Below are 27,074 nucleotides of genomic sequence, written 5' to 3'. Positions count from 1 at the left end.
CATTAATCTCGGCTCCAATCAAGCGTTCACGGTGAAGCCAAGTTTTACGAGGCTGGTAGGTAGATCAATTTCCGGGCAGGGCGTGCATGTCGCATGCAAATAACCGGAAAATTCCACGGTCAGCGAGATAGGAAGTTTATCCGTGCACCGACGGCAACTTGGATTCGTTCTCGTAAGCATCCTGGAAAAGTTTGCCGGATCGCGTGGCCCGCGGAAGGCGCGATACCTCGAGGAACCGTCGAGCACAAGATCCTACGACACCGTTCGTCCTGTTGCTTTTTTCATAGATCAACCTGCCGACGGAGTCTCTCGCAGCCGGCCGCCCGGCCTCGCATAAAGGCTGCTCCGTGCAAATTAAACTTTCACGGGGCCAAGTTTCAAGACCGAAGTAAACTCGACATTCTATCGGATTCGTAGGAAACAGGGATCCGAGTTTGCGTCCGGACCCGCGAAATTCGGTGCTTCCGTCGCGATCGATTGGACTGGCTGCCTCCGCCGGCGCGGCATCCAGCCACTCTACAGAATTAGTGGCTGCTGCATTGGATTATGCGCCAAGTTCCTCAACTTATGTACGAACCTGGATTCACAAGATCGAACGATTCGGGCAACTATCGATCTCGGACCATAATGCGTCGCATACTTAGCGTTTCGCCAACGTGTTGCGAACCGAAGGTAATTGCCTCACGGAATTCTAGCTGTTATCCCTTACTTTTTACCAACTATATCAGCAGTTCGACAACGAAACCTTACACGTAACGAAACGTACGATGCAAGAATCGTTATTGAATCGATACGCGCGTAGTACGAAAGCTCGAGTAGCCATGAAAACCGGTTCTTTCGAACGGTATCGGTAAGAGGAATTCCGAATGTTCGCGGCTAAGCTCGCAGAGTGCTTTTAAGCTACTCCAAGGGATTGCTAGGCTCGCCTCTTACGGGATTCCCGTATGCATACGCGTGCATTTTCGATCGTATTGCACTGGTCCCGCGCGTACCTGCATACCACGCCTCTCGAAAAGATTATTAGGTATATTCGCGAAAGCGATGCTTCTTCGCCGGCCACAGAATTATTGAGCACTTCAGCATACCGCGTCGATGTATTTTTCATGGCCTCCCTCTCTCCCCGTCGACCCGACGCGATAAAACACGACAAGCGAATAGCCGAACGAACCAATAAACCGTGCTACGAAACTCATCGATACAATTACTGTTCGCACGTGGTTTCAAATATTTTAGTGGGATGAATTAAAGCTCGAATAAATAATTATTTGCTCCAAAGAACGAAAGGTACATAGACCCCGGAGTAAACGATCGTCAACGAAGTAGCTATCGGGTTCTTCTCGCCCTCGCGTCGTCCGTATAATTCGATTCCCGGACCCAACAAGATATTCTTGATGTCTCGAAGCGTCGAGGGACACGAGCGAACCGTGTCCTCCGGTATTTGTGTATCGATGCATCGGGACGTTCGTACGCGATAGATGGAATTGGAAACGCGAGGGGGCGGGAGCTTCCGGACACCCGTATCTTGGATAGCCCCGACAACTCTTTCGACGGGGGGACAGGGAGAAACGCTTACGGGGACAGGAATCGCGACGGGGAAATCAGATTCGACTTATCTTAATTCCCACTCTCCCCGAAGAACAGAACGGAGAGCTAGCCAGGCTGGATTTCGAACCTCTTTAGACGATCGTTTCCGGCGCGCTGAAAACCGAAGCCTAATCCAGCCAGGCTTGGCCCCCTCCTAACTTGGCGCGCACCGAAGTTGCAAGCTGCGCGACGTTCATAACCAGCAACTTCGCAGAATTTGTAATCAGGTATGCGATGGAATTGCATCGCGTTCTTGGCTAAAACGGAATTTTCCTCCACCCGGTCCCCTTCTAGCTGAACCGCGATAAATTCTATCGAGACGCTCCACTACCTTTATTGCTCGCCTCCTCGAGGCAGATTTAACAACTACATGCACTACGTACCGATATCCTGCGCTTGGTTAACGTTACTTCGTTAGAGACCGTACCGATCTAATTAAAATTGACGCTTCAGTTAACTAGTCCTGCTGGTTATGGACATCGAGTACAGAACCGACACTTTTTAAAATACAATCGCGCCGATCACTGCAGTCGAGACGGTATCCTATGTATTTTCCAGTACAGAGAATCGTAAGATATATTCGTACGAAATACTATATTATTTAGTTGTTGCCGTAAACGCTGTTTGATGCCCTAAAACAGGATATACGAAGTACGATCGTGAACTACGTTGTACCTGTCAAGCGTTACCCTAAGCCCCTGGCGTTACCCTAATCTAGCAAATCACTCGGTTCCAACACAGTGATTTCGTGATGCATGGAGTTGAAATGAACCTCACGGGGAAGAGATTCCCTATACGCTCCGAATAATATACAAACACGAGGGATTAGACAAATTTACAGGAATACAGGAAAAATAGAGGAGCAATCGAAAATGCTTAAACGTTTTCGTGGAATAAAATCCGTCGATGAAGAAATATACGCGGTGAATTTCGGGAACGAGCGGTCGTCGCGAAGTCGCGTTGGTGTTTGCACAGTAGCTCTTTCTCCCTCGGTGGTCCTCGAAAATCCTTGAAACGACTTTTCAGAGTGCCAGAGATACTGGACAAGATCGATCGAACGACCTAGACGGAAGAAAGCAAGGAAAACCGAAGAGAAAGAAAAGGTTGGAAGAATATAAAACGAATCGTTGGTCCAAGAACGAAGACAGACGAGTGGAAGAACAAACGAGTTTCTAGAAGCATATTAAAATTGAATCAACCAAGGAGTGACTCCATTAATTAGCGCGAAATTGAATGAATTTTTCGATTGCGCTCGTTCACCGTGCGAGAGACCTCAACGACTCTCGAATTAAATATTCATTCGGTCGTAATGGGACTTACATACGTACCGGAGGACGTTGATCTAGCTCAATGAACCGGCAGCGAGAGGGAAAACCCACGAAGAGACAAGATCCGGAGAGAGATAGAATGGCTGAGTAACTGTGTTGCGCGAGTCAAGCATGCCGAGAACACTCGTAGCCCACTAGACGAAACCATTGTTGCGTCAACACAGATGTTCGCGAGAGCCCAGGCCCATATGGTCGATCCTGCCACTAGATCGACTCTCCAAGTATCATCTTCGACTATGAAATACGCTGCATTTTACGAGACGAAAATTCATTGGACGAACATTCGAGCCTCTAAACTCTATGCTTTTCGAACAATTTCCAACGATTTGTTCCATTCTGCTTATCGCGTGGAGTAAATTTTGCTAACCCGATTATCCTTACGAAACGCGAGACGAAAACCGAAAGAAAGATAAAAAGGAGGGTGTAAACGTCTAGCCTTTGAAGCACTGCATAACCTGGCTTGCGTTAGATGCACCCTGATACCGGAATAGAAGCTCCTCGCGACAAAGGACTCCTAAACTCCAAGATCCTTCTATGGAACGAAGCTAAGGAGAGAATTTCATGATAATAACGTACGTGTAGGAACTCGTCAAAATAAGAGAATAATACGTTCCGTTAGCGGTAAATTACGTTCCTTGATCGCGTTACAACATGCTTTTCGCGAGAAAATATTTTTCTGCTTTTTAATCTATTTCACGTGTCAACGTACATTTTTAATCGTGCAAAAGCAAATCGTCTCGCGATGTAACGTTTCAAAAATTGTTCCTGCCGTCTAAAATATTAATCAGCAACCCGGATTACCTGAAAGCTTTGCTCTCCATCGTATGAATTATAAATTTTAATAACGCTGGATACGGAACGTATACGAAACGACCGAGCGACAAGTTAAAAAATTAAAAATTACCAAGATGAGAGCGAAGAGCCGGTCGTTCATCGTGCCGCAAGTCTCCGATAATGTTGGCTATTTATTTCTTGGAATCGAGTCTTATTTTACTTGGCTAGTTTTTCTAGGAAAGGCAAGATTTTATACAGGAATTGACAAAGTAAGAGAATTCTGTTACGTTAACGTGGAACATTAGTTTCCAATTGACGGATGCTACACGCGCATCCAGTACAATGTGATACGAATAATCGAATCAGCCAATCGAGCGAGCACGGAGTAAATTATGCTGACTACGCAAGGCTCATGATCGACCAATTTGATTCTGCATTACGTTCGACGCGTACGAGTTTCTACAATGTGTCCGTTAAGGCGAACTAATCGATCCTTTTGATGGAATCGCGCGTTAAATACAATTACAAAATAAGAGTGAACGAAAATTCTTAATAGAACAGTATACAGTACCTACTTATACGATGAATATATGCATAAACTAATCGACAACGAGCGTTGCTTCCCAGATTAGAGAATTACTAAAACGGGAGTTTAATTTTCTTTATATCGCGCCTTGAATTACAACATTGACTTTTGACATTCTACTCGTCGACGATGCATATCTTCGCCTCGTGTATAAACTACGAAAATTGCTGGAACGGATTTTACGCGCGGGCAGGCAGTTTAAATGGAAGCCCCTCTGCCATTTCGTACTCTCGATTTAAAAGTCTGAGAAGTTGTGGAATGCGAGAAAAGCACGCGATCAAACCGCAATCCGTCCACTCGAACCATCGCGTACCTACATGTAATACTAAGCATTTCCCAAGAAAATGGTGAATTTCGTTGAAGAGTCTTCCGTAACTGAGAAGCTTTTGATATCGTGTGCTTTGATCTTCGAACGGAATAAAATGAATCGCAGGCTTATCGTTGACCCGTCTCGAAACATTTGTGTATCCGAAAACTATTATTCGATCGCGACCGAACAATAGCTCGTGGCTGCGTTCGCATTATCATTCGTTATAAAAAATCTCGGGATTTGATCGTTTTCAATGGCGCGTTCTCCGAGCGAGGCCGAGGCGCGGCCGATGAATCAACGTTTAAAGCGTCGCGTGTGCCCGCGTCGAAATCATTTTTCATGTCGCCGGTTGATTGATACAAACGCGATCTAACCGTAGCGAGAGCGCCGGGAAACGAACCGTTGTCGGAGAAAGGGAGACGCGAAGGGTCGAGGTTGAAGAAGAAAGGGGTGGAAAAGAGGATAGAGACCGGGAGAGAAGAACGACGCGTCCAGCCGGTTTTTACGCTTCGTTCTTTTCCAAGAGGGTGCACGCTGGATCCCAACAAAGAAAACGTCGAGGTCTACGACACCGGCGACAAGGCGAACCTAATTAAGACGCTGAATTCGTTCTCGATGCTAATCACTGCAACTTGCTACGCCGTGTATATTTTAAACGTCCATTAAACGCTCCATTGTGCAGTCCCGTAGCGGCTGCCCGAGTCAATGTTTCCAATGGGATTAGAAAACGTCAAAGTTGTATACATGCCGTGACGTTCCAAAGAAAGGATTCCTTTTCCACCGTTCGTTTAATCAACGCACGGTTGCTTTATTTTCTACTCGTTGCGGTTTTACTCTGATCGATAATAAGTGCAAAGTCAGTGTACTCTAGATTGCAAACACTAGGGCACAGCCTTACTCATTCGGCACCCCTTCCACTCTTTCTAAAAACAAATAAACAGGGACAAAGCCTCGAAAAAGGGTATTCTCGTGTTCAGTCAAAACTGTAGTCCAGCCGATATTAAACTGATCTACGCCACCAACGGTACTTTTTCCCGCAAAGTCTCTTTAGAACCTGAACCGATTCTATGTATCGGCGTAAGAAGGATCGAAATAAGAGGATAGGAAAGTTTAATTGAAAAAGTGGATTATCGCGTATGCATTCTCGAAACAGTCGACGATCGCGGTACGCAGTATTATTAACGGTTCACGATCGCGGAACCGATAGAAAATAATTATCGAACCATCTATTTCAGTGTTTCCGCATTACCTCGGTCAGCCGAGTTATCGGCACGCGAAATGCTAATTTTCCAGACAACGAAAACCACATCAGGATGTTCCGTTGCCCCGATGCTTTCGAAACGCGATCGTGTGGGGTCGCGGGGGTAATCGAAGAAAGAATCCAAGATATTTCGTACGTTTCCAATTAACGATTGCTAACTTCTCGGACGCGAAGCGACCAGTTAACACGCGTTGGACCGTTTCGGTACATTTGTCGGCAACGATTATTCCATTTTATGGCGATCGGCACTTTGCCATGGGATTAATTCGCCGTTGTACCCCGTCAGTCATGGAAACAACAACCGTGCGCAACGTGTTCGGTACCGAATGCACCCGGTTCAATGAATTCAGTTGCACGTACTCGCCGCCGCGCCAAAATGACTACGAGCGGACCGTCCAATTCGTCGTGTTCGTTCTCTCGGATGATTTCACCCCGAGGTACCAGAAAGAAACACGATTCACCGTTGAACTAAATTTTTAGCGACCCCGGTTAAATATACTCGATCCTTTCATATTCACAAATCAGAGATATAATTAACTCTGACACGATCGCCGTTTTATTCTATTCCCCTCGCCTTCGCCGTAGGTACTTAATTATTTTACATTTTTTATTACTTCCTTCTTTCGCTGTTCCAAATATAAGGTTAATAACGTATCTGCACCTCGCATTAATTTTCGATTAAACGAAACGACTATTAGTAGTTCGGTTCGTTTAATAATTATAGAGGATGTTCGGCCAACCCTGGGTAAAATTTCAATGGGAGATTCTAGAGGCCAAAATAAGACCAAAATCAAGAATACTAATTTGTTGATGGAGGCTTCGTTAAAAAGTTATTAACGTTTAAAAGTTTGGCCCGTACTGATTTTTTTTCTAGAAAGTGGGTAGGATTTCGGGGGCAGGTCTATTCACCAAAAATTATTATAATTGACCCCCGCATCCGAAAATAATTTTCCCAAAACGATTTGAAACTTTTCATTTTCGTTGAAAAATATACACCGATAAATCTTGTGGCTCTTCGTTTAGTAACCGGACGATTGAACATTTATTTTCAGAGCTACTATGAAAAAAAAAAAACGAATCGTATCGTTTTATTTATTAACGAGACGACGATTCAGAGTCGATTTCCATTCAACTACCGAATATTTCCAAAGCGAGAAATTAATTCGAAATCGATCTGGCCCACAAAACTGTCAAAAAGGTGAAACAAATCGAATCCGTTTTCGCGATAAATCGTCTGTTCTTTCGTTTATAAACGAGATAACGGTTTCGCATCAAGTTCCATTCGCATGGTGAAATTTTCTAAAAGGAATCCGTGCGAAAAACGTGATACGTATCTCGAATGGACGGGTGTCGATCGAAGAAAATTTCAATGACAAGACGGAAATACCAAGGAACGAATCGAATCCATGGATGCGAAACACAATCGCGACGGTACAACGAGACGCTGACTAACAATATGCCCTGCTCCGTTGAAAAGATTTTCACGACAGGCTAAAGTGGCCGTTGAAATCTCGTTAGGGTGCAAAAATGCGAGACTGGAAAGCGCGTCACCCGAAAAGCCACTCGTTTCACGTTTTTCCTACTCCTTTCCTCTTGCTAATTCCTCTCCTACTCTTTGCTTTCGTCTGCACTCGTCATCCTATTGTGTACCAACGAATAGGGAGACGAGATTGCGATGCAATTTTACGAAGCACCGAGAAACTCTTTTACGGCGAGACAGCGATGCGCGATTCGTCGCGGACCAAGATAAAGAATATACGGCATACGATGCAAGAAAAAATGTTCAATATCGATGATATCGAGTCGAACGAGTAAACGAACAAATTCCGATTTCGTTGGCGCGCTTTCACATCTCGACGTTAATGCACGCGCGTTAAGAAGCCATTCTACTTTGTATATTAAAGAGCGATTAATTCCGGGCTTTGTGGATATATTTATTATATATTTAACTATATTTACGAATTTTTGCAACGCATAATATCTATTGATTACGCTGTTTTTATTGATCAACGAACAACAGTTTTTACGAACGCCGCCCGACTGCGTAGGTGATATCTTGCGAACAAATTATTTGAAATCCAAAACCCAAAGATGTTCTTAATATAGATAAGAACTAGAATCTTTTCAAAAAGAAACGAAAAATGGCAAAATGGCAGCTATTTTACTAAATACGAATATTTTCATATATTCGGTTGCTTTTTTGTTAGTAAAAGAAAAAGTATTGCATATATCGCTATTATCCTAGATCATACTACAGAGAGACCAGTTCTAAAGATACTGTATAAATTTCATGTTGAATAGTTTTCATCTTAGTTCATTCGTAGTATCTTGAATAGATGTATCGAGAAAAACAGCTTTAAAATTTCTCGTCGATTTAAAATAACTTCGTTAATTTTCCGAATTTCAATTAAAAATTTGGTAGATATATTTTCGAGACTACATTCTGAAAGCAAATGCAAAGAAGATTCAATTTTTTAAATCCCACAAAGTAGAAAGGTAACTTAAAGAAAACCCCTAAAGGATAACACGCGCTGGTCCAGGGCCTAAAACGCGTGTAATTGAATTTACGTGCGATTTACATCAAGTCGCGACGAATGACACGCACCGTTCATAATCAACCGTGCATAAATCGCCGCGTGGCAAACGAGGCTTTAAACCATCGTCTGTCCCTGTCGCGTCTAAAGAACCGTGAGAAACCTGGATATGCTTCTGCGCGTACTAAATATCGACGCGATCGTACTTGTACATTGATAGAGAGCTATCGATACACGTACTCAATAATTTATAATTGCGTACAACCAACGATGAAAAAGTAATGGAAGCTTTGATCAAACGGAATGGTCATCGTTACGTTTCACGGGCAAAAACAGTAGCAAATGCTATTGTTGCAACGTAATTGAGACGGCTCTACTTTTGCCTTTTTACGCCAACTTTCTCTATTTAGACTCTAAATTCGACCTGTTCCCCGTCGTGTTTCCCGTCGCCTCGTTAGCTGTCTCGGAGTTTCCTCTACCGACGGTTTTTCGCGACGGGGGTGAAGAGGTGGCAGTTTTAGCAACGCGAGGGATTTTCCACCGCCTGTCTCGATCCTCGATAAAGTTGCAGTCTCAAGAATGCAACCGATCGAAAATAACTATTTTTTGTTCGCTACTTGACAATTAATACTAATAGGATAACCCGAGAGAATGCAACGCGTTGGCCAACATTAGACACGCACGACTCACGCTCGGTCAACAATAGGCAAATCAGTCCAAAATCGGCTGTTTAATGAAAACGGTATTGTTACGATCTCCAAATAAATCGCGGCATCGGTGGCTGGCGGTAATACGGCCGCTATACGGCGTCGAAATACGAATCAATTCGAATGGTAATTTAGTGGCGATGCTTGCTCGGATTATACGTACAGGTCGAATAGCATTTCAGATTCCTCGCGAATGCACGCTATGTGTGCATATTAGCGTATACGCGTTAGCCAAAAATCCCGTGTGTCGTTGGTTTTGCTAATTTTTCGACTTACTTGCGCGGCCCAGTCCGCGAAAACTTTCCCTGGTTCGTGCACTATTAATGTGGCCGAGCGTTGCACAGAGTTCTCTCTGCAACCAGTTAACACGCACCCTCCGAAACTTCCGACAAACTTTTCGTCGCTAAAACAATTTGGCCGAGGCAAGATAACGTGGCCGGATAAAGCAACGCGAATTTCTCGACGACACTGTGTCGTAATACCTTTCGCGCCCCGACCGTTTGATAACGTAATCGTTTATATTAATCCTTTTTAACGAGCGGCTGCGTGTACGTGTAGGAGGCGAGCTAACGACGAATACGTGACTCTCGCGACCCGGCTGGCTAACCAACAGTACCAACGAATACGCGTCAATTTATGATTTCATACCAAGGCGGTGATATTCTCCACTGGAATTCGCCCAGCATTCTCTTCGGTAATTAAATACGCCGGTTTTCGCATCAATTGTTTTCCATCCAGGACAGGTACTCGAAACGTCTTCGCGAAGCATGCAACGTCGGAGAAAAACAACTCTTTTCTTTTCACGCTTCGTCTCGTGTGATTATTAATTTTAATGATTCCGGGGAAATGCGACTTATTGTCCAACTGTTGACTGTCGCCGGATGCAACATTGCTTGTACATTGTTGCTGCGACTTTCCGTTGACACGGCGGAGAATTAACGTTAACGCGCATTGTTTCATTCTCCTTTGTTTCTACGACAATCCGTACTTGGACTCTACGCGACATCAACGACACTACGTAATTTCACTGGATAAACGCGACAGGAAATCTTACGAAGAAACTTTGTTACGCGTCACTATGCACGAGACTGTGAGGTTAACTCGAACCGAGTGTCGCTGCACTCGTCAGTGTCAACGTTTTCGCGCGATCGAGTAACGCGGGTTAATACGGAAATGACATCGAAAAACTTACCCGATTCCCGATCGAACGATTCGCACCGAGGGATCACAATCAGCACCACTCGTTCGTATCTCCTTGAAAGACTCCAAGATTCACGAAACGTAAGTCATGACACAAACCGAAAACGATGCGCGTTCGTTCGCATCTAAAATGCAACTTGAACCTTAGCCCGCGCTTTAGTGACTGCCAAAGAATCTAGAGTGGGGAGCCTCTACATCGCAAGACTATGTTTGCGAGAAATCGCCACCAGGTAGCAGTACGTACCCGGCCAAGTTTTTTAGTAAACATCATTGAAATAGATTTCTACCGTGACGATGCTAAACCGATGCACGTTACTGCAGAGAATGATTTTATCTCTGATCGAAGATCAGTTATCATCGTCTGTGCAACTACCGCGAAACAATATGGCGCTACAGACTGTGTCGTCTGTGATGGCGCCTACTTTGCGTTTATTTGTCATCGATATAATGCAGTTTATTCGATTAACACGGTCGACGCACTCTTATTTTCTTGTGTATGCAATATTGCCGGTAATACGTATTCTTTCGACCATCTAGGGAATTTTAGAAAAAGGTAGTAATGTCGATACGCATGTAGCGACATACTTACATGTAACAGTCTCGGTCGACTTATTGTAATGTTTCTAAGAAACCAAGATAAATTTGATCCTACAATTTGCATTAAAGAGACGCGTACCGAACATACGCTGAATATTTATATTTTATTCCTTGATATTACTATTCCTAATAATTTGCGTTTAAATTCGGCGCTCGATTTCGTTCGCATCGAAAGGCGTCGTGAGATGGCAGTACGTTAGCCGTTCGAAGCGCCATCTCGGTTGGCAAACGATCATTGGAACGGCAAGGGGCAGGGCGGGGTGTTGCTGACGTCACTTTCGGCAATGTCCGCCGACACTCGAGTGACCCGATCTCGCCCGAACGGGTCAATGTCTGAGGAGGCTTCGAAAAATTCGTAACTGGTGTGGTGTTCCCGTGCTCGACGAGGAAGAGAAGTCGTCGTTGATCGTCGAGAACTGATTTTGTCGCGTTAATCAAGTTCGCGCCTTTATACCTTTTCCGGCGCTAGGTGCGAAGCGTCGTTGAATTGTACAGTGATTTCACGGTCGTCGAAAGTAGAGGCGAACAACGACGGCGACGACTACCTCCCCTCGAGTAACGACGACACGAACGACGGCGACGACGACGACGACGACGACGACGACGACAACGACTACGACGATTACGACGACGACAACAACGAGGACGAAGAAGAAAACGTCCACGTCGGCGTCTACACGGTCCTCGATCGTCCCTCTGTGTAGCTTAGCGCCTGTCGCGGCAAAATGTGCAGAAACCTGGCAAGTCGACAACGTCGGGCCTGAGAAGTCGGGACGCGCGATAGAGTGACGAGTACCGACGGGATTCAAAGTGTATCGAGAGAGATAACGCAATTGAGAAAGAGTGGCTGTGGCGGAGGTGAGGCGGTAGGCGCTTCCCCCGCACCCTCCATAAGTACGAGGACGGGAGTGAGAAGACAGAAAAGCGAACAAGGGGGAGAGAAAGGAAAGAAAGAAAAGGCGAGAGAGTAAGGGAGGTGGACAGAGACAGTGGACGACTACGCCGTTAGGCTAAAAAAGAGAAGACGAGCGAAGAAAGAAAATTGGGGAGCGCGAGTGGTCGGTGTGCCAGAAGTAACAACGGTCTAACAACGATTAACCGTCAAAGGCGTTGTCAAAAAAGTAAAAATTAATCGTGCTATCAGTACCATAGAAGCTACGGTGAGGTACATAGGTGGGCAACGACGGAGAAATCTGACCCGTCAGCCGGATCGTCGTGGAGTTGCACTATATAGGAAGGCTACCAAGTGCGGCGGTGTGCCTCCACTGGCGAGCGCGTACGAACCATTCCGAAAACGTCGACCCCCGCTTCCCCTCGCGGCATAGCTCTCCGCAACACTCCGCGCCCTAGTCGGGTTATTAGGTAGTAGAACCGCGCTTCTCGGTTTGTGATATTCCCTGACAGCGGCGAGCAATACGAAAAATTGTCGTAAATTGTGTCAATTCGCGTAGTTGGACGCCACCGGCGCGGTATCGTAGCCGCCGGTGGACATTGCTGAAAGAAGAAAAAGAGCATCGTGTGAATCGGATCGGACGGCAAGCCTGTCGCGTCAAGTGCTTGGTGCAAACGGAGTGTATATAACCCGGTACGCGTTGTTCCATCACGACGAACGTTGATCGCGAGAGTCGCTACCATCGCCACCGACCACCATCGTCACCGAGTGCGAACATACTTAAAGGAAGTGTCGAGAGTGCGAACAAAATTCTGACGCCTGCCACTTTCCCTCCTTTTTCCTTCTACTTGGCTTTGCCAGCTAACCATCCTCCTTATCCACGGTTTTCTTTACTTTCTTCTTTCTCGATCTTGCGCGCGCTTTACTCGTTCGTCGTTTTTCCCTCCCTTCTATCCCTTCGGCTCCCGCCCGCCCTCTCTTTTTTCTTACTCTCTTGCTCTCACCCTCTTTCTCCCGTGTTGTTCCATCTCACTCTCTTTCTCTCCCTTCATCCGTCGATCGAGCACGACCGTGGCGTAATATAGAAGAACCGAACCGTGTAGACGTGTATATGCGTGCGTGCGATGTGATTATCGTTCGTGCTGTCATTGATGTTCGAGGTGGTGTCGACAACGACGACGACGAGTACGGACGACGAAGACGACGACGACGACAACGAGTTGCTGGCTATTTTTTTCCCGCAAGCCTTTCGTAAAGAGGAGGAGGAGGAAGTGGCACGGCCAGCCGAGGCGGCGGCCAGCGGAAACAGAAGCGGCATACTCCAGACCTCGGTGTCAGGTGGAGGTGGAGGAGCCGGTCAAGAAGATTTCAGGATGAGCGGCCGACCGAGGACCACCTCCTTCGCCGAGGGCAACAAGCTGCCTGCAAATCCACCCCTGGGTGGCATAAAAATCAGCAGTGAGTACCGTAGGACGTGCCTTAACCTCTAGCACAGCTTTTACTCAACTCTTGGGCTTCTCCCCTCCACTCGCCTATCCCCGCTTCCTTGCCCCTCCGCGTCCTTTCGCCCTCCGAGAGTCCCCCTTCCTCGCTGCCGCCCCTCTGCTGCGATCTTTCTCTTACCGCCTCGCTCGTTCGCCTGTCCGTCTCCGAATGCAGAGCTGTGCGTCTGCGTGCGAGTGCCTGGGTTACTTTTGGGAAGGCGATGGAGCGGGTGCCCGAGGAAGAGGGTAGGGGGGATTCTTTTTACTCGCAGCTGCTACTTAGACTACCTTCGCGATTCTCTATTTTAGCGGCTTCTACCGAATTCGATGTTTACGCGGTACGCGTATCGCGAGTGTGCTCGCATTTCAGGGTTTAACCGCTCTGACGTTGCCAAAATTCCGCAGTGTTTTTCGATTCTATTTACCGGTAATCGCTGTTACGTACGTCTCCTTAAACCTTCTGCTCGTGGTGTTCAGTTTCCTGTGACAAGTGTAACGATATGATATCGAAGCTTGAACGGTAAACATTGGATTCTGCCGATACCGCTACGCAAACAAATTGATTTTAATTAGTTTTATCGTATAACCCCTTACTACATTTCGTCGTTGCACGAATAACACCGAGTGCAGAATTGAGAAGCAAGGAGTGACGTTTCTTCGACGATCCTAACCTTAGTTTTCGCATGTTACCTTACCTGTGTTGATTGCATGATCATCAATTTTATATTTTATAAATAATGATCCGTAAAATGCAGTAATTAACTATCGATTAAGTGTTTTTATGTCTTATAAAGTAAATATGCCAGCAGTATTATTAAACTTAAGATCCGCATCCAACCGATACAACTTGTCTTTTGTTACTTTACAGAGTCCTGTAAAGTGCTCGAACTGCGAGACTATAGCTTTTTATATTTTGTTTAATAGGCTATATCGAAGGTGAAAGCTATATATTTCCATATTGTCTAGTATCATGGAATATAATAATTGCAACTCTAGCACAGACAATTGCTTAAAAGCAGTAGTAAAAGCAAATAAAACTGTTGGTTTGAAATCCAACGATAGTATCCTTTAGAGTTTCTCGATTATGCGAAGAAGAAACTGTTCTGGAACATTAAATCACGATGGAAACAACACTTTTAGGTTATGTTGTATGGTTTTATAATAATATGTTTGAAACAAGTCCTCTTTACCTCCTTTTATCATGTTTTGAGACATTTTTTCAATACCATGAACAAAGATTCACAGACAGCTAGTGGACTATATTATTTGGGTTATTTTAGGTTAGGATTTCTTATACATTCTATTTTGCTTTAACAGTGGAAAGTCTTGTAGATAAAAACATATTACAAAGTTATACCAAAGTTGAAATACAGTAATCAATATGTATATATATATATACACTTTTATTAATACACTTTTTGCTTTAATAAATAACTATCGTTATATTAGTTGTTTCTATATTAGCTCTTTGTAAATGTAATATGCTTATGCTTAACAAATGAAAATTATTAATTATATATAAAGAAAAACGCAAATGACCTTTCCTATTGTTCAAAGACAACTATTTTTCGAATTCCGAATGCTTTCTTTTACAACAGAATATTCATTATTTGAGAGTTCTTTGTAATTTCTGATGACGAATACGTGTTGCCCATAAATAATTGTACGCGCAAGTCTGGTTTCTTTGTCCTTCGTGTGTAAATACAAAGGTTAATTCTGTTGTTCTTGGCGCTAATTTTATCTCGTTGAAAAGAAACATTTTTTCAGGAAAGTGATTCTAGATTAGCTTCAGCATACACGTGTGAGGCTATACTCGGCAAACAGTAATATTCTCGAGGAACGTGTTGCGTTTTGTGGTACTATGGCGGTCAACAATCAAGGGTATCATCTGCCTGAAATTTGGGATACGCCCTTCCAGTCCCTTTCAAATTTCAGGTATACCTTCTCTATTGTTGGGGCACAATAAGAGAATCTATAATGTCGGAGGGAAAAGGAAATCGCTATCGTAGCTGCGTTACCAACGGGTAGGATATTTGTAAAATAGAATCTGAACGGCGCCCTGTTCTTCGTTTTTAAGAGATTTAGAGATTTCCAAGGAATAATTTGCAGAAAAATATATGTTTCCCCGATGCTCACAGTCCAATATCGTACGAACGAAGGACACGTTCAGATACAATTTATATAAACGTTATAAATTAATCGTTATATAATTAGTCGCACTCGAAAAAGCAACAGTCGACGATATTAATTTTTAACGCAACCATCGAACACATGTATGTAGGGATGCTCGAAATAAAGAGCCTTCGTTCGAGTTCGTGTCAATCACCGTAGTTGATATCGATACAGAACGTACAAAGGTGTCTTTCGCGCATCGCATATTTGGCGGGCGTTCGATACACGTGCAATTACTGCGTCGAAACTGACTGCAACCGTAATTATTGTTTAGTTGGCGCATTTATTTCTTTTTCGCCAGCGTTTAAATTCGTTGTACCGGCGAACAGTATTACGGGATTAAATTCCGCGAATAAAATTAACTTTGATCTTACCTCGTCACGAGTATGACACTTTGTTATCTAATCAAATCTACATGATTGCACAAACGAATTGCCTAGCTTTCTTCTTTGCAAAACAGAGTTAGAGAAGTAATGGTCTGGAAATTTTGCACGCCACCGTGTATCTTGTCCAATCGAATCCATCGTTGTACATATTCGTGTCTTTGCTAGATATTATCTCGTTACGAGACCGCAGACATCGATGCTAAGAATTGACAATAAACGATAAATCTAACTTCTTTGTACTTTGTCTACAGTTGGACAACAGGCTGAATACAGAATAGACGAAGTTAGAGGAAAATAGTTTGGCCGTGACTAGGACAGATGGAAGAAAAGGTTCGGCAGAAGATTCTTCGATATGTTTTCTGCTTGTTGCACGCGCATCAGGGAGGAAGATCCAGAACGCATGCGCAGTTTTTCTAAAGATAGTGTTCGATTAACGCGCTGTCGATGACACTATTTTCGCCCGTGGACGCGATGACATCGCGGAAGAGGCATCGCGTCGACGATAGGTCGTGGCTAATTTAAAATTTTGATTAAACCTCGCGCTGAGAAGATAGATGACAGGCTTGGAGCATCAGTTTACGCTGGAAAATTTTCATTTTATTTCGCTTTTGTTCGACGAGGTCGTGCGAACGACGCGTGTCAACGACGACGTTAGGATATTGACCCAGTTTTGTAAGCAAGCGTACCATGCCGTCCATGAATGTTGTCATGCGATCGCTTCGAGTTGATGTGCGTTCCTTCCCCGACCACCATCGCAGTTCCGTCCTAGCGTATGAATATTTTTAATCAACAATTCCTACCCGTGACTTTTCCGCCGTGTCGTAACAAGCAAGTTCGGATTTGTCCGATTCGTTCTGTCCAACGAGACAACACAGACAAATTTCTCCGTTTCTCCAATGGTCAGTCTTGATATATGTATATACTTGGAGGTATTCTTCTAAATACACTTGGGGTGCTTCGTTGCTGAATAGATTCCCACCAAATCTTTCTCGTACACGGCTAAATTAAACGTTTCTGAAACTCTGATCCTAATTATTAATCATAAAATACGTTTGATAATGTTGGGCAATCAGTTTGGAAACAAGCTGTTCAACGTACGGAATATCCCACGAAATCGCTTTGGATAGAAAGAAACGTTGCAAGGTAGTCAGGCAGACTGTAACTATGTATGCAACTATTATGCATTCGCGTGCATTCGTGAGGTCATAATCGTCTACCATTACTTTGCAAATTACATTAATCCTGAGTGTGATTTTACTTTTAAAAGTAAAGAAGAATCGAGAGATACGCAGGGAAACACATTCATGGCAACGAAGAAAATTCAATTGTCCAGGACAAGCATTAAATTTTGCCTTTTTTGAACATTTCTTCCATCCCAGACCGTTTGAACGACACGGGTCGACCTAGTTCCGCGGTACATCCGGTATATTATTCAACAGCTTTTCAAGAAGCCGACGACTCGGTCTCCTCAGCGTGTCGTTCGTCCTTGGTCGTTCCCGGCGACGATACGCTCTTCTCGCGCCAAAGCTTTCGCGACTGTTTGCGTTGCAAAAAGGTCGATCGCATTACCTGGTCACGTGTCGTGATCTGGGTCAATATACCCCCATGATATTAAACCGTTCGCAGCACGCGAAATTGACGATTCAACTTTTCCCTCGCGATCACGATCCTCGCGCGAAAACGAATATAGGTTTATCGTGCTCTCGACTATCGCGTGAATTTAAACCGACTATCGACTACGAGCAGGTCGAAAGGTTTGAGTTTTCAACAGAAAAATGCGGGCTCGACAAACAACGTTTAGTCGTTCTCTAAGCGGTAATTACTAGACAATATCGTAGGAATCGTTAGACGAGAATAACAAGGACCGATCGGACTTATAAATAATCCCGCGCGATGGTCGATGTAATAATTGCATATCGATATCTCGCGGTTGCCAGGCAGAACGGAGACAATGCTGGTACTGTTCCTCTTCGTCGGTCAAGGATCGATTATCCTTACGGTGCAGTGGGGTGATTCTGATCCCAAATTAAGTTCATTCTAAACGGAGTTATTCGAAGGCACTTCTTGCTCGTTTAAAAATTATTTCCTCGTTGATCCTTGATCGCCACTGTTGCTAACGGAAAACGTTCCGACGCGAATGTGTACTCCGTTCAAAAAGTGAAAGCAAAGACACGGTCGTTCGTTTGTATCGATTACCAATATTTATCTTTATTTATAAATAACCACCGAACAACTAATTAAACGAAAAAATACACTGTGACCGATCGAACGTAATCGGGTTACGCGGAGCAATGTCCGATCGTAAAGTAAAAAATCGAATGCGAAGCTATTTCGAGAAGGGTCGTCGTTATCGGACCAAGATTCGTATACTTTGCTCAGCTGATCGAATGAAATTCCCGCTATTAAAAGTAATTAGTCGCGATAATAGCTTTTGAAGCGTTAACTAATTGCTGGTGATCGCGATGATTGCGTCCCGTTTTAATTTCGTCCGTGGCGTATTTAAATAACGAAAAATCGTCGCAGGCCCGACAGTCCATTTATCCATTTTACATATTTACGCGAGTACAACGCATCTAGAATCTAGAATCTAGTTAAAAGAGCTCGAGTATCGAACGATTAATTTCGGAAACAGTTTCGCGTACATCGTCTATGTTTCCGTGTCTTGGTCAGTTCTGACTGCTAGCCAACGCGTTATTTACGCGACTTCTCGCGTAAGTACGTGCATCGGGTTTCAAACGACAAGTTCACAGTGTCAAATTGTAGCAATTTTACTTGGTTAACAATGAGCTTCTTCATCGATTCCTTTTTTCCGTGTCGTAATACGGTCATTTACAACTCGAGCCGCGGTTAGGACATTATAAAATTGTGCTTGTTTACGAGAACCTATCAGACTAATCGCGATTGGTAGATATAACCAGTGCACGCGGAAAGAAACAGTTTTTATCTGCAACGATAGAAACGGTACTCGTGTTATATAATGAACTTTTACGCGTGATCAACACTGCGCTTGGTAAATTAATTAACTGAGAGATAAACTGTTTCATCGATAGCGCAATACCCTAATAGGCAGTATCGCTAAAAAGAGAAGGTTTACGATCGACGATTTTGGCTCATCTAAAATAACAGGTCGCGTAAAAATGTAACGATCTGCTATGTATCTATGGAAACCGGAAAGACGCTTGTTGTAGCGCCACGGACAAAGTGTGCAAAGTTCCACGCGACTCCTAGTCAGGAACCGATTGCTCCGACTCTGCGAAGGATAATGAACGCGACTCATCCGTGTATTTTTGGAAATTAATAATGTGAATTCTGGTAACAGGCCAAGACCAGCAGGGATCATGGTTTGTTTTTCTGGTCCCAAGGTCGGCAGGCGATGTTGCGTTAACAGCGTCGACGAGAGACGAGCTCGTTGACTCTGTGTCTCTGTTCCGTTTCACCTTCCTGCTGGCTGGCCTGGCTAGCACACTTTGTCGGTGAGTTTTTCCGCGAACGTGGCCCGCATTCGAGGAACTCCCGTGGAAAGCTGCTGGATGGAGAGCGCCGGAGTCGTCTCTGTGACCCCGGAAACGCCATCGAGCAAACTGCAAGGTAGACGAGGACAAAGTATAACCAAGAATGATAATGGCGAGCAAAGATAAAGGGACGTTCGCTAACGCGATTCCGCATGCTTTGCTCTTCATTCTTTGGCTATTCTTTGACGTCGCGCCGCTTCAAAGTGGTTTTCATGCATTATTTCGGATCGATGCCGCAAATTAACCCCCCCGTCGAACTCGAACAATGCTCGTCTTTCGTTCGATCGTCGACACTTTGAACGCGTTTCGTCTCTTTCTCGAGTTCCGCTTTATTCCCTCCAAGAAGATATCCGGTGTTTTTACACGGCTTTTAAATGAAACTTGTCGACAACACCGATAGTAACTTGGATGCATTCCATTTCGAATGAAAATCTCCTGTTTGCTCGGTACACGCCGTGGCTGTTTGCTTTTCGTTAGTATCACTTTGAGATATTAACTGCAGGGTGCTTTGTGCGAGTCGGTGTCATACGTCTTTTCCATGCATCGCGTTAACTTCTATTTACTTAGGGGAGCCATCGCTATCGGTAACAAAGATACGTTTCTTTCTTTTTTTATCCGTAATAGTTGTCTACTAGGGCTATATTTGAGATTAATATCATCCAGTAAACACACTGTAAACAGAAATTCTAATGTCTGAACGTGAGTCGGAGTAACTATGTTTTCAAGAGAGAAGTACGCCTATCCATATTCTAGATGTAGAATAAATTAGGTGTGGCCGTAGTACTTGAATTTCCCACCAGGTTTATGGTCAGTCCTTGTTCTCGTAAATTATTGCTCGTCATCGATTACTTTCGTACGGAATTCAGCATCGAATCTCCCAGTGTTTAAAACGTGGGTCGACTAGGCAACTTAGAAATTAATTACATTTTGTTTCACGATAACAAGACGATACCGTTTCGAACAGATTTTTAACAAAGGACACGAAATGGCTACTTTCTTCGCAAATAGTTTGTGTCCTGGACGAAGATCAAAATATAACTTTTAATAGCATTCCAAGTTCATGGGATTTCAATGCAAGTTGAAACTGAAAGAGTACAGAAATCAGGGACTCGATCTTAATCGCGTTGCGCCCTAAATGGTCGCAGTTAAAGTTTTGCGATTGATCATGATCAAGAAGGAGCTATTGCGACATGATTTTGCGTACAGGTTGAAAGTTTATTAAATAACGACTAGGCATCGAAAGCGACGTTACTTTCATTCGTTCGGTGGCGCCCCCATCTTTGAAATAACTGCCTCTCGGTTAGTAAAGCAGAACATGCGTTCGTGTCAACGATTAACGTGGAGGATTTTCGTTTAGTATCCTTTTCTTTTAATCGTATACGTTTGACGTACTTTTCATCAAAGGTTCTAATTAGATAGAAAAAAATTTCAATACTTCCAAGCTCTCTCTGCTCTCCGGTGATCCGGCGCACGCTTCTACTTCGCTGCACTCGAAATCCTTAGGAATCTTCTCTATTTTAAGCAGGTTACCGTGATTGCTATGTATCCAGATGTCGAGCACGTGTCGCCGAAAATTCTAAACAGTGTGTCGGAAAATAGACGCGCGTAAGAACTATCTCCATAGCTTCAGCTCGATTGCTTGACCCTCGGAGTCCGTGTACTTGTACTTTCGCTAACCTTGTTTTGTTTAGTTAAACGATAAGAAGACGCTAGCAAGGGTTCATGAGCGTACGAAATCGCGTGCATATCTCCTGTCGGTGACTGTGCATATTCAACGGGTCCCGCGAGAGAACGTAAGAGCAGCTACTCCTTGCGAACATCTGGTTCAAGTTTGATTGAACTGTCATCGTTGACAAGGAATCAGCTGTTCGCATTTTACCATCCGACGCGACGTTCCCGTTCTGCTGTACAGAGCTGTCCTTGATGGAATACGTGTTCACCTTTCTCCATTCATGCATCGTCGACCATTATGAGTCCGGTGAACCGCTATGCCGCACCGCGTCGTATCGCAATACCATTATCTCGTCCGATCAATTACTATCGACCGATTTTAAATTAATCTTACCGATTAGCAATAAACTCGATCCTAGTCCGTCGATGGACCAAGCCCGCTTGCTTTTAAGCGAGTTAGAAGGACCTACGTGTACGTATATGCCTTCGAATCCATGCTCGAAACGTAAAAGTCGATGAGAATACCTCAGAATCCAATTGCATCGTCCAATCGGAACGCAAAGTATCGACCAACTAACTGGCTTGGATGCATTCGTCTTCTCGTTTTCTCTTTCCGGTTCGTATCCACTCTTGATCGCGTCTCTTTTTATCCCAGGGAAGATGAGTTTGAACCTCGGACCGCCGTTATGTCAGAGTACCACATATAAGGATTCCTGGGATTACCGGAAGCTCGAAAGATGCCTCACGCGGTCCGTCATGTAGTCGATGAGAACCGTCGTTGGCGAGCGTAGGACCAACGCGCTGCTCGAATCGTCACGTGAACACGTGCACGGTCACGTGTCGAGGCGGGCCTCCGTTTCAAACGTTCCTCCGTGACTACGTGCTGCACTCGATGGTTAGTTACGAGCTATCCGAGCAGAAAGAAACTTTAGCTGCTCGGATTTGCGCAAGGCGTGCTGGAAAAAGTCATAAAACGATATACGAGGAACCGCACAGGCTATTTTCGGACAGAAAGACGTATTTCCAGTTTCGTTAACCGCGAAAGAACCTGTTCGTAAGCGTGACGATAATGCACGGTAATGCAAAATTATTTGAATTCTCTATCGGGTAGGGTAATCTTTTAATTTAAGCTGCCCGATAAAAATGTCAGCTCTGCCAGACACCGGGTTGTAAGTGATTCGACGATAAAGCGAAATAATTAATATTTGCTCGACGAAAAGCGATATTAAATTCTCTTATCTCGCGGACAATAATCATTTATCCTGTATTATTAGCCGGATGCATATTTATGAAGAATTTTTTTTATAAAACGAAAATGAACGATCGTAGTCTTTGAAAAAAGGGACCAGTCTTCGTGCGCTGCGCTTGCAAAGTTCTAAGTAATGCTAGTTTTCATCGTACGCGCGGTCACGTGACAACGCGTTATCGCAATTAACATACCTCATTGTCTGGTGAGCGATTAACGCGTCGTATGATAGCGATCTCTGCTGCTAATTGCTCAAACTAATTGCTCGAGGGTTTCCTCTTGTTCTCCTCTGGCAAACGATCGATAGAATTCTACGTCGGTAAGTCAGACGATACATACCAAGTGATAAAAACGAGGAATTGGACCAGTTTTACTGGATTATTCTCCACCAAAATACGCGTCGTTTGCCTTTTGAAACATTAAAATCCTTCGATCCATTCAGAAGTTATAATATTTTAAAGATATGAATGAAATTTCGAGGAACCATTTCTGGCCCCTCGCATAAATTTTCAGTAATGAATTTTTTTCCCGAAACTGAGTAGGATTTCGGGGGTATGTCTGTTGACCAAAAATGCTTGTAATTGACCCCTGCAACTAAAAATAATTTTTCCAAGACGATTCGAAATTTTTTTTTTTTTTCTTTTCACCGATCCTCTGTCGATTTTTGTTTTAAATTAGCAATTTAAAAGACGTTTCAAACTGTTGGTAGAGAAAAAATGTAAGAGCAGGTAACAGATTGGAAATTATTTTTAACGAAATTGCTCAGAAATAGTCGTATCGGGAATAGTGCGAACAATAATCAACGTACAAACCTATAGGACGCGTTGTCGCATACTCACAATAGTATTTCAAACGACAATCATTCGCACAAAACGTTACACGATTTCGAGATGAACGCGAGCTGTTTTTGCGGGCATAGCCGCGGGGAAAACAACTGGTTCGTTCTATTAATAGTCATGGCGTTATCGCCATTTTTGCCAGTATTCTGCTTCTGGCCAACAGACGCGATCCAGAGAAAAGAATAAATCATGAAACCACGATTTCTCTGCTCCACTAAAGTTTAATTCGTTTTATTTGTTTTACGAGCTTATTCCGACTGGTCGCCGATGCAACGTTTACTTTTCCTATTATTTTTTAATTTCCAGTAAAAGTTTTAATTTTTATTCGAAAATATTCAGGTTTTTATTCTATACGCGTGGATACTTTTACTCTGTCGAAGTTCAGTTTCATTTTCAAATGTAGTTTACTGGATTATCGACGATGCATTGCTGTTTGAAAGTACTTTGTAACGAGTACAGTTTAAAGGGATAATAAATTTTTGTATCTATGAGATGTAAAAAGAACGTGTTACAATAAAATGATAAAATATATTTTATCGCCCAGTGGCACGCATTAACATCGGAAACTAAAGTGTGTCACACACGATGAGGCGTTTATATATGTCGATAAAACTGTTATTAAAATTAGCGCAACGTCACAGTCACGTTTTATCGTTTATAATATGAGAAGAATGAACTTTTCTTTTTTCCTCGATAAATTATAATGCATCGAGGAGTCTTTTTTTCTTCGTTACAAATAACGCTATACGCGTAGAAGTCTTATCAGCGTCTAATTATTTCAATTAATCCTCGTTCCTCTGGTATCGCGGTAAAAAAAAAACTCGGCTTCGTAACGTTGGTTGTAAAAATAAACAACAAACATTGACACCGTTGACTGATACGTTTATTAAAGTTTCACCGGTCGGGGATAAATGTTGTTCCCCGTGACGAGTTGCTGTTGGACACCGATCAAAAGCATCTAAATTCAGCGACGTCACCTCTGACGTTTGCATCCGAAACCAACTAATGATTCTCTGTAAGAATGACGTCACCGTATTCGCGGATGTTTGCCAATTCTCTGATAAACTAACGTTCCTTTAAACATTTATTTTACAGTTAACGCATGGCAGGAATCGAAACATTGGGAAAATGTTGATATTTCGCTGTTTCTTGAATGTTTCTATTCTTCACACTACAATTTCAATAAACGTCCAAGGCATCTTTCAGTTCATCTTCTCTCGTAAAACGCCGACGATTAATAACGAAAGAATTCGATTCTTCGATTACGCAATGAACCATTCCGCAAAGGTGCGCGTATCGTAAGTTCATCGATAACTATTTTCCACGTCCTGTCGTCCATATTGAGTCGATGAAAGAAAAACGCGTTACGAAAGTCACGTAGATGATAGTTCGCATCGGTGCATCTTGCGTCAAGGTAGCTTCCGTTGACGCGTGCTTCCGTTCACCGTGACCGAAAACATCCACGAATTTTAATGTCGTTCGTACCTGACGACGCATGGTCGTTGCGTCTCTCGAAAGGAAGTAACACGGTTTGCACATTGTGCAAAACCAGCCCGAAAATGGATCGAACTTTGATTTCGTATGCATCGCGTTCCTGATCGCAATCGCAATCGAACGAAGTTTCTGACGTCATTCGTTGGTTCTGTCAAATATTGCACAGAGTGAAAGAGTTTGAATAGAGTTCCAGTAACAGCGGTGTTCCATAAATAATCGAACCGTAGAACGACGTTCCAGGTCATCTGCATCCGTGTTAATATCGAGAAACTTTGAAAGAGGAAGAGCATTCATAGAGAATACGACATGGTTGCGGCAAACCACGCTCGCTGCTGACCCTGAGACAGTCCAAGTTATTGATTATGTGGAAACACCGTAATTTCGCTTTACTCTAGCCCGTAATGGCCTATTATTAAATACGTATCCCCGGGGCATCTCGGGAGAGCGTGTAACACAGACGAGGATAAGATTGGAACGGAATTTTTATGCTCGTTACACTGCACGTGCAAGGATCAAATATCTTAATTTACTCCGTGACTCGGCGATTCTCTTAAAACCGAGCCTTGATCTTCTATCAACGGAACGCCGCATGCTGTCACGCTATTTTACATGTAGGTATTTTAGTCGAATCTAAGACTGTTTTAAAAATGAAGTACTTGGTTTCGATAAACGTTTCCCCGATACATGCATTATACACATAGTTTTGTCGGTCATGTGTTTTCGAAACACTCGTTAGTTTCGATAATACGCGTTCGTTGAATCATCGACGCGTGTATTTTAGGAATGGAATAAGCGCGATCCTATCTTATCGTGTACATACAGATACTGTTCTGTGCATCGTGACTGCTAGGACGCCCTGTATATCAAATACATTCGCCGTTTACCCTTAACGTTCGTTAGCGATTACTAATTAGAGCGCGAAGACTCTTGGAGCGAAAGATGGTCGAGCCTCCGCGGCGTTCTTTCTTATCCTTTTCTCGAGTTTCCGGAATCTTTAACAGAGACTGTTGTCACATTTTGCACAAGGATTATTCTCTTACGGGCACTGTCGCGGACTCTTGGAGACTGTTCACTCTTTTGTATCTTAATTAGAGCGTCGATTAATTACCGGCAATACCTTTTGAGCCGCTTATCTACCAACTCTCTGCGCCTCTTTTTTGTTTCTTTGAAGAGACCTGGAAACCAGCCAAAGGCGTACCAACCTGCGCTCGATGACGACATTATCCCGAATCTAGATTAGTGTGAACGAACTCGTCTCTGCCCTAAAATTTTCTTCGACGCGCAGCAACATTTGTCTAGTTCTCGAAAACCTCGAAAAAAATCGTGCTAGGCTCGGATCGGGTGAAGAAAACGCGCGAGACGTTAAAGCTCCTTTTCTTTTAAAAGACTAACGATCGTTTCGCGTACACTCGAAGCGAAAAATTACGCGAAAGTATGTCGACTCGATGGGCGCAATCCGTCGCGGTGTTCGTGAACCGTATCTCAAACGCGTTTTGAATATTGGGAGAAAAAAGAGGCGATCGAAGTTAACGTTCGATCGTCAAGCGGATTTGCGTCAGATGATTTTCTGCGACCTCCCCGGTCGAAGTGTATCGGTATAACGAGAATAACCGTTCAGTGTACGGTCGATCTATTTATATGGTCGATCAGCTGCGCGGTCTGGTCATAACTCGATTGCGAACTGCTCCATGGCACACGCATGAACGGTGTTACGCGTGTTTGGCATTCCTCGCGGTGAAAAAACACTCGTATGTGTCGAGACCAGGGAGCCGAAAGAGCTAAAATCAATGAAACTACCGGCGACGAATCGACTCTCGTTTATGAAACGCGATTAATGGTTTTCACCTCGTGTCGACAGGTTTCTTCTTTGTCTCGACGACGTGGAAAAGTGTGCTGTTGCAATCTTGCAAATACAATGTAAGTCACGATAGGCCACAGGAAATGTGACTAATTCGTTGTTCGATTAGATTCTGAATTAATTTTTATCGATAGTAAATTTTCGAGGGACAGGAAAAACGCTATCGATTGTATTATTGCGAAATACTGTTCCGCGAAACTAGCGTTATCAACGTTCGGAATATCGAAACCGAATAATGAATAATGGATCGACGTTCGTCGTTTACTGGCTAACCAAACGATTTAAATGTTGTCCAATGTAGCGTGTAACGAGATCGAGTTCAAAATTTCCTGATTTTCGCCTTCTTTCTATTCGATGCCATTTCTTCAAACAGGCAGCGGCGAAACAACGTTTACCACGGTACGTGCATTTTTCGTTGTGTTTTTTCAAAGACGTCACGATATTTGCAATGGCTTGAACACGTCTCACGTGTAGTCCGTGTGCCGTGGCGAGACACTGTTATCTCCTTACTACGGCTAAATATAGCTAGTACTCTAACAAGCGTTCAAACACGGCCGATATCATCGATGCTGTGCTGTTGCCGCTTCGCTCTTTCGGTGCTCGTTTAAACGTTACGCGTTTCTTTATGTTTAAAAAATT

General features: G+C 43.7%; 3 protein-coding genes across 14 annotated transcripts in view; 1 reads left to right on the top strand and 2 right to left on the bottom strand.

Annotated features, from left to right (window-relative positions):
* Nucleotides 1-10,421, bottom strand: part of Con (leucine rich repeat protein connectin) — a 112,693-nt gene extending 102,272 nt beyond the window's left edge. For all 3 annotated transcript variants that reach the window (XR_013079670.1, XM_076764858.1, XM_076764859.1), the window contains exon 1: nt 10,277-10,421. The gene's annotated coding sequence lies outside the window, so the exon portion shown is untranslated. The remainder of the gene's footprint in view (nt 1-10,276) is intronic.
* Nucleotides 1,348-27,074, bottom strand: part of LOC143341724 (uncharacterized) — a 67,586-nt gene continuing 41,859 nt past the window's right edge. The window contains exon 6 of the mRNA XM_076764864.1: nt 1,348-1,359. The gene's annotated coding sequence lies outside the window, so the exon portion shown is untranslated. The remainder of the gene's footprint in view (nt 1,360-27,074) is intronic.
* Nucleotides 11,180-27,074, top strand: part of LOC143341718 (glycogen synthase kinase-3 beta) — a 35,452-nt gene continuing 19,557 nt past the window's right edge. For 4 of the 10 annotated variants that reach the window (XM_076764851.1, XM_076764847.1, XM_076764845.1 and 1 more), the window contains exon 1: nt 11,180-13,231. In XM_076764851.1, coding sequence (XP_076620966.1) covers nt 12,925-13,231 — 307 coding nt within the window. In that variant the 5' untranslated portion in view covers nt 11,180-12,924. Of the gene's footprint in view, nt 13,235-13,415; nt 13,504-13,525; nt 13,685-27,074 lie in introns of those variants that run through there. The other 6 variants (XM_076764850.1, XM_076764846.1, XM_076764848.1 and 3 more) reach the window with 3 other exon arrangements.

This window comes from Colletes latitarsis, chromosome 5 (genome assembly GCF_051014445.1).
Source record: "Colletes latitarsis isolate SP2378_abdomen chromosome 5, iyColLati1, whole genome shotgun sequence".
NCBI classification, from domain to species: domain Eukaryota; kingdom Metazoa; phylum Arthropoda; class Insecta; order Hymenoptera; family Colletidae; genus Colletes; species Colletes latitarsis.
Note: the sequence above shows the minus strand (reverse complement) of the source record. Positions and strands in the feature narration are given on the sequence as shown.